This window comes from Dipteris shenzhenensis, chromosome 7, assembly GCF_047967505.1.
Source record: "Dipteris shenzhenensis isolate YYH24624 ecotype China chromosome 7, Dip_SZ_1.0, whole genome shotgun sequence".
In the NCBI taxonomy this organism is placed as follows: domain Eukaryota; kingdom Viridiplantae; phylum Streptophyta; class Polypodiopsida; order Gleicheniales; family Dipteridaceae; genus Dipteris; species Dipteris shenzhenensis.
Window position 1 is genome coordinate 40,119,621 of NC_141602.1, and position 10,079 is coordinate 40,129,699.

Here is a 10,079-nt window from a genome sequence, read left to right on the forward strand (position 1 = left end):
ATATGCAGATCAGGCAACCTTTAGCTCATGACAATTGAGCATACACATTTGAGTACCTTGTCAGTTTTGCGGGCCTCTTTATCAACAGAGCAGTGTATCACACCTACACCTTTGGCCCTATATTTTCAACCCTTGGATCACTCTGTCCACACCAACTATGCAGTCTTCTTGGATCTCACAACATTTGATAGAGATTATAGTTCTACTGCAGCATATCCCACACATTGTTGTTAGTTCTGTTGGGTTGGTGACACCCTCGTGTGTCACAACCTACCGGATTCTTTCTCCATCACTACATCAACTAGCCTCACATCCGGATGCCTCTTTTATAGAGCAGTTGCACTGTTCACGGCAACTTATGACATGCTCAGCTTTGACAAGCTCGACATGTAGCCATACACATAGTTCTCCACGTAGTCATCTTTCAATTGACCAGTCTTTGATCTAGGTGGACTTTACTTTTTGCATATTTCCTTTCTCTTCCTTTTGGCCCATCTTCTCGGTTTTTAATCCCAAAGTCCTTTGATGACCCACAACTTAAGAGGGGGAAATGCACCTTATGTACAAGATCTCATAAGTTGTACTCATTGTACATGCTTCCACTACATAGTCACTATGCTCACACATGCACATACTACTTTGATTATTTTCAGTTATCTTTTCAGTTTTGGATGCTATCATATGCACCAAACAAAATCCACAAAAAGGTCTTGTACATGCACCCTCTACTTTACCAAGTGTAATTGCAAACCCTAACCCTAACCATAAGGGGTTCACATGTATATATATTAACGTAGTATACAGGTAGCTATATCGTGTGCACTCCTCTCTCTCTCTCTCTCTCTCTCTCTCTCTCTCTCTCTCTCTCTCTCTCTCTCTCTCTCTCTTTGATATCCCAAATCAGCTAGCCCCTAGCCCCTAACCTATCACATATGCCATGCCCCACATCCTGGACCCTCAAGGATGCCATAATAAAACCTCATAATGGCCGAGCGAAGGATCGTGAGGGACTATGCATTGAGTTCATTGCATATGGGATTAACCTCCTAGCCCTGATCTTAGCCAAGCTATTTAATGAAGCTGTTTGCTTGGGGTTTCCACGCACTTGGACCATCAACACTATCTCACCCATCCACTAGGTAGGGGATCCCATAAACCCAGAAAACTATAGCACCATTACGATTGGACATGTCATGTCCAAGATTAATGCATCAGTACTTGATTCTGAGGTCAACAGATTTGCGAAGTGTCAAGGACTCAGAGCAACAGGATAGGCTGGTTTCAAGTAGGATCATGGGACCATGGACCATATTCTCACTCTCAAATGTATCATTGAGGAGGTGAGGGCACGGAAGCAGAGGGTTTACTATTGTTTTCTGGATTTTCGCAAGGCATTTGACGTCGTTCCGAGAGCCCACCTCATATGATGCCTATGGGATTTAAGTTATGACTAGGAGATCGTTTAGGTTGTCATGGCACTATATGAGCAAGTTTTAGGCAGAGTCCGAAAAGGATCTAGATGGACAAACGAGATCATGAGCACTATCGGGGTCAAACAAGGGTGCCCATTATCACCTACCTTGTTTGGCCTCTACATTGATAAGCTCGAGACAGTGATGCAGGCACAAGGTGAGGTAGGTTGCTCTCTTGTGAGCATGCTGATCTGGATATTACTTTATGCAGATGATGTGGCTCTCTTGCCTTTCTTAGTAGAGGGGCTCCAGAGACACCTTGACGCGCTACAGTCCTTTTGTGAGTCTCATGATTTGAAGGTCAACTTGGGTAAAACCAAGGTTATGATCTTCAATACATCTCGAGCCGTCATGCATGATGAGCATTTCACATTTGATGGGCCCCCCGTTGAGGTAGTTTCATCATACATTTATCTTGGGGTCGTCTTTTTCGAACACATCTTCACCATGAGACTCGCGATGCAAGCGTGCCTAAGCAGAGGATATGCTTCATTGGCTAGACTAGAGAGACAGTGCTTCCACTCTCACTCTCAGGATCCACAGACAAAAGGGTTGCTTTTTGACTCCTTGGTCCACCCAGCAGGGATATATGGCAGTCCATGCTGGGGGCCACACTTGTCGGATACAGAGTGGGCCAGGGTGGAGCGGCCACAGGTTCTCATGTTATCACAGATGAGCCATGGTATGCCATCCGTCCCTCACGAGATCATTCGGGCGGAGTTTGGGTCACCCCCATTATAGCTAGATGTTGCATTTTAGGTCATTACGTATATGTACCGAGTCAGGGAGTATGGGGATTACAAATCCGAGCGTAGCAGGATACCATGGCTAGCAGTGTCCTCTTCTATGGCACTTGCAGTAGGGGTAGACCAGAGGTGCTGGTATGCACGCACAGAGAGATGGTTTGTAGGACAAGGGCTCCACATGGACAGACTACCTCCTTTCCAGTACAACATGGATGCTCCTTTCTCTCCCCTCCCATCACACGAGGTCAACCAGGTTATTCCTGATGATCTACTACAACTACACATTTTGGACTTGGTTGGTCCCGAGTGATCTTCCAGTGAAGTTGGGCTTCTGCAAAGATCACTTCTTACATATCACAGTGGAGGGTTTCATTGATCCACCAAGATACACATAGATTCACTTACCTTACTCGGTGAGGATCTCCCTTGGACAGCAGTTCCAGGTCTCTTCACACAGACTTCGTATCGAGAGCGGCAGAGCAGCAGGGAGAGGCACATCACACTCTATGTGACATGCAGGAGGTTGAGACAGAGGAGCATTTCATCTTCAGGTGTCCTGTTTACTATGAGATCCGAGGGCATTTCTACTACCTCTTTAGAGATAGTAATGTGGTTTTAGCTTGCGTTTTCTCTCCTATCTAGACTAGCGATGTTTGGATGGTTTCATTCATGAGGTGCTTAGACACCGTGATAGGATACTCCGAGCATAGAGATAGGAGGAGACTTCTTCCTTGACTAATACCTCTCAAAGCTCTATCACAGAGTTCTTTTAGCCAGATCACATAGACCCCCACGAGGCGAGACGTCGACATGATCGTGACCCGGAGCCTGTGACCTGATAGCTCAGAGAGAGGGTTGACTCACATATCATACTTGGGGACATCCCCTCCTTGTTTAGGGTCAGAGCTCAGGGGTCACAGTGGCCTTGGTTAGACACAGAGCTACGACCAAGAGACATAGCAAGACTGCACCCTCGAGGGGGGCGACAAGGCTCTATTGTTGACCTCATGCCTCCACTTCCATAGCCTCATCCATCCTGATGTGCTGCTGCTGATGCTGATGATGATGATGATGATGTCGACGATGATATATATAGTCGAGATATGACTATGTTGTACTTAGGAATTAGTACTACCATTTAATTTTTTTGCATTCTGCATTGGTGTGGATGCTCGTTTAGTAGCTCCACTACCACGTTTTTTACAGTCTCATAGACCCATTGGTCTTCCGAAGACTTTAATAATCTTTCTTTCTCTCTCTCTCTCTCTCTCACTTACGCTATCAATTCTTAGCTCCACAAAGCCCTATTGATTGCTTCATGATATGCTTGCATCATTAGGTTTCAGAGTAGAAGGAATCCCCATTGTGTTTTGGCTTATTAGTTAAGCCTTTTATCTTTATGTCATAAGTGGATAATCAAAAGCACCTAATTTTGGCAATGACTTAGTAATAGATTAACCTAAAAAATGAGTTTTTTAACATTGATCTATGCTTCTTAATAAGCATGGACTGTTTGCTCTCAAATACTTCTATACATCTAATGGAATGCCATTATAAATGGATACCTTTTTATTGGTAGTATATGTAGTATTAATGTGTAGTGTGTATGGTTTGATAGTTCTAACCCATGGTGTGTCTCCTTGGATCGTAATTCTTGGCACATGCTTTGGACATTGATAACAAGTCCAGCAATGTTATGTTGGTTGTCTTTCCAACTAGCGTAAGGGTAATGCAATGTTCTATCTTTTTTTCTTATTGGATGGTGGCAGGTATGAGCATTGCTGTTTGAAGTACTGTACAACATTTTATCCTTGGACAAATTAATGTAATCAAACCTTGACATTTAAAATTTGTTTACATGGTTATTTATAATCATTACCTTTCTAGATAACCTTATCATGTTTTGTGTTGTGCATATATTATTGGACTTTCTTTTAGGGTTCTTGTCTAATCTTAACACACACACACACACACACATACACACACACACGCACGCACACACACACACACACAAGCATGCACGCACGCATGCACACACACACACACCTTTACTTTGCCCTCCCCTATAAGGGGGTGGCAATCTAGGAAGTTTTATAATTTGGGGGAACTCGTTAGCATATTTCCTCTTGGGTACTAAGCCTACCCCAAGGAAGGAGAAATGGATATATGCATACTTTAGTCTACCATAGAGCCTAATTGATAATTTGGTATAGATGACTTGAAATTGGATAACTTTATCAACAATGAATAGCCCCTCCAACATGTTCCTCTAACTCTAGTCATGTAAGCATTTGCTATGTCATTAAGGAATTCGGGAGATGAATATATATATATATATATAGACTTTAACCTTTGCGAATTGAGGTCTTTCATTATAACTATATTCTCCCTTGACTTCATTACATTGAGAATTTAAGAGCATACTTTATATTGGTAGGATACTTTGTGACTTTACTGATACTAAGGCTTGATTATGGATGATAGACCTCTGTGGATTTACTGAAATGGTTTGAATGAAATATTAGAGGTTTGGACCAAAGGAAAATAGGAAAAAAGAGAAAGGAATAGACTCATAGTTGTGAGAGTCCTTTTGGCTCCAATCCTTACTCTATTTGATGTATGTATCACCATGAATGAATTGGCTTACTCCATGGCAAATTAAGTAATCATTGAAATTACTGAAAACAAGATTCTACACGACCATGGTAATTTTTTTGGCCTATAAAGACTCACTGGTTTAACGAAAGCGAAGATTACATTTTGATGAAATTGTGCACACATTTTTATGTTTGGGCTAAAGTGGCACTTTCTATTTGTATGCTTGATCTTGCTACTTGTACTTGATCTTTTCCTTCAGCCTTTTCTCTCTCTCTCTCTCTCTCTCTCTCTCTCTCTCTCTCTCTTCAAGACAACATAAACCCTTCATGTTGGTCTACATACATGTCCATGGAGGCCTCTACTCAGCCCTACATTAGCACACCTATTTCCCTTCTCTATCGCAGAAATATAGCCAGGTTTCGCACGAGATCTCATATGCTTGCTATAGAGAAGGGAGCTTGGATGCATCAACCCAGACACGCCACAGTTTGTACTCTCCGTGACTTACAATCAGTTGAGACGGAGGCACATGTAGCTTTACAGTGCCCTCGATATGCACATATCAGGGAGGACTACTAGTAGATACTGGAGGACTCCGCTCAGTTGACATCAATTCTCTCCACTACCTCTTCGGCAGCGTTGGGATCTTTTGTCACCCGTCTTTTTACGTGTCATTAGGAACTCATAGATTCCTGACCCCTCTTTTTGAGGAGACTTTCTTTACATTGTATTGAGATGGTCCCATGGGTCATTTTTACTTGGCCAGCACTAGAGCATTTTATGAAACTCTAAAATCCTATGAAGCCATGTGGCACATTCCAAGCTATTAGATCAATTGGCCTATTATTAGCTACTTACAATATACTTAGCACCTAGCCAAGCATTCTAGTTTCATATTAAACTCTCAACCTACATTGTGATCCTACCTCGTTAGCTCAAAATGCTATCTCATCTAACCACTAGCCTATAATGAATAATTTCGTAAATGTGTAATCACGGCTTGTTGGCTTCTTCCCTTTGACATTGTGGCTATTTCATTCGTTTGCACTATAAGCATAAGGAATTCTTTAGTTTGCACCAAAAGTCACAAACCCATTCCTGGCTTTCATAGATGAATGAAGACTCCTCTTCAATTTACACTATTTTGACTTTGAGTATCGAGTTCAAAAAGGCTCTAGACTATTTATCTCCCGTGTCTTGCAAATTAATGCCTGAGTTGACATGATCAATGGCTCCCATTTTTAAATGCATGGTTGTCCATCGATATATAGTTGTCATTTTTACTTGGCCACCTTACAAGAAGTGAATGCTTGCCTTTGCATGCAATTACTTTCATGTGATTGACTAGTTAACGTTTGAATTATATATTCTCGGTGAATTGCATAGCAAATAAGCAGAGGAAACCGGGCGACCAAATAAGCACAACTGATCGTGCACGTAAGTATGATATTACAATAGTCTATGTTTCTATGCAACACATCAAAAATTTGATGCGCTCTTACATACTACGTCTCCGACATGAGAGACAATATTTTACTAAACAGGGAAAAGGCACGTTTCCCTACTATTATCATTTTATAAAGACAGTTGTGCCGACTCTTCGCCATACATGATGTATGGGTTTTTTTTTTCTTTTTTTTCCTCACACCACCTTTACACACTTCCATGTTCTTCTGCATGCATTCCCATTTATATATCTTTAGCATCGCCCACCAAATCATCTGATCGTTAGCAGTTTTGTTTATCTTTGGTAGGGCTGACAAGTTCGATATGAGCTTGTTGTCAGACATAATTTATTTTTGGAGAGGTACGCAACACACAATCTTTTACCTATCTTGCAATGCGAATATAACTTTTATAGCGACTGATTAGGTGCTTCGCTTGCATTTATTTTATGATAATTTCAAGAAAATTATTCGAAAGATGTTTACCTAGTATAGAATGTAAAACATTAGCTGTAGACATTCATAATAATGACCTGACTTCAAACTTCTATTTCCAGATATAGCTACAAACAATTATTCGAAAGATGTTTACCTAGTATAGAATGTAAAACGTTCCTCGTATACATTCATAGTAAAAACTTGATTTCAAACTTCTATTTCCAGATATAGCTAAAATGAAGAAAAATAGACATTGTGTGACACGACAGCAATGGGTTCCCTCCCTCGAAGTTGCAACAACCACATGCATGAATAATCATAAAACCCTCCATGAGAGGAGATCCATAGCAAAGCAAAATGATTTGATATCTAGAAAGCTGTCCCTGAGGCCCTCCTCTTCATCGTGGCCCATGATCGAACAAGCACTCGATCAATGGATGTCTAACTATAGGTCAATATTATAATCGATAAACATTTGTGGAATATGTGGCACTACATCACTACAAGTGAAATATCCATACCTTTCCATGATTCGGTTCTTTGTGTCTTACTCTACCATCATGGCAAAAAGTTTTGTGTCGTTCACGATCTACAATTTAAAGCACATTCATCTCTTCATATAAAAACTAGTGATTTCAATGCATTGCGTCTCCCATAAATTTGTTAAAAGTGCTTTCAAGTATCCCAGATCTACCCTCTATTCAGCTCGTTGTATCTTACTCGACCATCCTGGCCAAGCATACTAGTTGGCCCCCTGTGGACGTTAATAAATTCATCTTCTACTACTTCTCTCTCTCTTTTCTTCTTCTTCTTCTCTCGCTCTGAGCTTTCAATTTGCCCCCATGTCCGTGCACCATCGGGGGCAGGCCACACCACATGAATGAAGTTGGTCTTGTGATCACGGTGATATAGGTAGAGCATGTGTTGTGGCAACTATGTTTGCAACCCCCTAAGGTGTGAGGTGAGGAAAGCTAATGGTGCCAAGTACCAAAGGCTTTGTGAGCCAAAACAGCCCTGCAGCTATGGAATCCCACCACACAACAACTGAGGCCCCCATTCCTCCTTTCCATTCTGCTCCACAACTCCCCCCTCCTTCCTCCTCTCCGTCTAAATGCCTCGCCTGCCAATGCTGATTTTGCTTTGTTCCTGCCCTCTTCCCCCCTATCCATCTCGCCAGCTTCCCTTGAAATAGCTCTGCCTTGCCTCTCCCTCCATGGCCGAGACCGGCGGCGGCGGCCCTGCTGATGCCTACATCGGTAGCCTCATCAGTCTCACTTCCAAGAGTGAGATTCGTTACGAAGGCCTCCTCTACACTGTCGACACCGAAAACTCCCACATTGCCCTCCAAAATGGTATGGCTGTTGACCTTTTGGGTCCTGCGTTGCTGCCTTGGCGTTTTTGCCCCACATTTCAACGGCATCCTGTGCGGATGGTTACCCGCCAGAACTCGTGAGGCCTGTTATCGGGTGTTTGTATTACAATCGGTTCTTACTCTTTTGGCAAGTGCTCGTTCTGGAGAGATCTGTCAAATTTTGCTTTAAAAATATACCATAGCTATTGGAAGGATGCCATAAGTCCATTCCCAACGCACCGACTTTTAGGCAGGGATAGCGTGCATGAAAAACAGCAATGCTCCTCTTATGAATGGTGCGATGCTTCAACTGCTATACGATTTTGGGCTATTTAGTTAAATGTATTCTAGAGTTTAGCGGTGAAGGAGTTGCTCTTAGAAGCTCGTGCACATGATCAATGCCAATGAACCAACCATTTGAGGCAACGACCTGGTTCAATCACAATTTTCTGAATGGTAGGACTCTTCAACTGTTAAATTCCCAAGTTTATGTAGTCATTGTCTTTTTTGACATTGGCTTCAGCTGAGAGAGGGAGGGCAAGGGAAAAAAATAAAGGAAGTAGGAAGGTTAAGTCGTGCTTGTGAAAGGGAATGAGACCCAATCTCAGTTACAACATGAGAGAAACTCTTATGGTAGGGGTTCTGGAGGTGTATAGCATATCCCTAAGAAGCCAAGGTTGAAATTTGAAGTAGAGGCATGAATACTCTTCATTTGTGTCTAGGGAAATGATTCGTGTCATGTCTTCCATGACTAATCATGGCTCCATATAGGCCCAATTCAGGTACCATTGGGACTGTGTGGAAGTTGGAACATGTCTGACAGCTGCTGCTGCTACTCTCTGCTCCTTTTTGCTTAGCCTTCTCCTTCTGGTGCTAGCCTTTGTCATGACAGTCTGTCCTTCTCCTTCTGGTGCTAGCCTTTGTCATGACAGTCTGTCCTTAGCTGGTAGAGTTTTGACTTTGTATAAATGGATGCTCATGTGCGTGTGTGTGCGCGTGGAAGAGCATAGGTTGTATGTAGGAATAATACTTTTTGAAGGCATGCCGGATTGCTAACATTTCTTTGTCATATACATATAAAGTGAGCTCTTTGTCATCAAACTTTTTGCTTTCAAGAGCTATCACCCCATTTCCTTGCCATAAAATAGCCCCAAATGCTTTAGAGGTATGCCTCCACAATAAAAGATCTTAAAAGGTTAAGACATACCAACATTGGGGCATGAGTCAAAGCAAATTTCAGATCTCAAAGCTGGTGTGTGGTTGCTTCAGCCACAAGAAGGCACCTTTCTTCAGAGAGGAGCTGCCCTTTTGCAAAACGTGGTAGAAATTGTTTGTAGAATGAGGCAAGGTCCAAAATCCATTCGACCGAGTGGGATTATGTGGTTGCAGCCATTCCCTTACACATTGCACCCTTGAGAGGTCACTCTAATTTTATTCTTGCCCACAATGTCCTTGAGATGTCCAACCTTTTTGCCATGTAGGTGCATGTGTTAATCTTGGCCAACCTCAGATTCACAGCACTCGTTTGACATGCTAGATGTGCTCTTGCTTTCTCTTGCTATAAAATGAGGATGTCATTAAGAAAAACCAGCAAGGCAACACACACACACACACACACACACACACACACCCCCACATGGGTGTGTGTGTGTTTGTGGTGAACTCATAGAGGCCCCTTCATTGCTCAAAGCTGTTTTGCGCTCATCACCCTATTCATTTTGATATTGTGACCTCAGATTCGTATTGATGATATCGTGACCTCAGATTCATTTTAGTGAAAAAAACTGAGATTCTTCATGTCATCTAACAAGTTATCAATCCTGGGTATGCCATGTTGAATATCATAGAACTGCCTCACATCGATTCAAACATCTTTGATATGGCTAAATATGAGGTTGTCTTGTCTTTGCATAAGTAAGATTGCATTTATCTCTGAATTTAGTAATTCAATCCTATTACTTCTTGGAAAGGGCTATAATAAAAGAAGAGCAATTAAGAAACTCTATAGTATCCTACTTTTAGTTGTTAT

The 10,079-nt window shown here is 42.0% G+C and overlaps 1 protein-coding gene across 1 annotated transcript in view; it reads left to right on the forward strand.

Annotated features, from left to right (window-relative positions):
* Window positions 1–7,550: 7,550 nt before the first annotated feature.
* LOC147900337 (protein decapping 5-like) overlaps window positions 7,551–10,079 on the forward strand; it is a 53,271-nt gene continuing 50,742 nt past the window's right edge. The window contains exon 1 of the mRNA XM_087377219.1: window positions 7,551–8,051. Coding sequence (XP_087233345.1) covers window positions 7,913–8,051 — 139 coding nt within the window. The 5' untranslated portion in view covers window positions 7,551–7,912. The remainder of the gene's footprint in view (window positions 8,052–10,079) is intronic.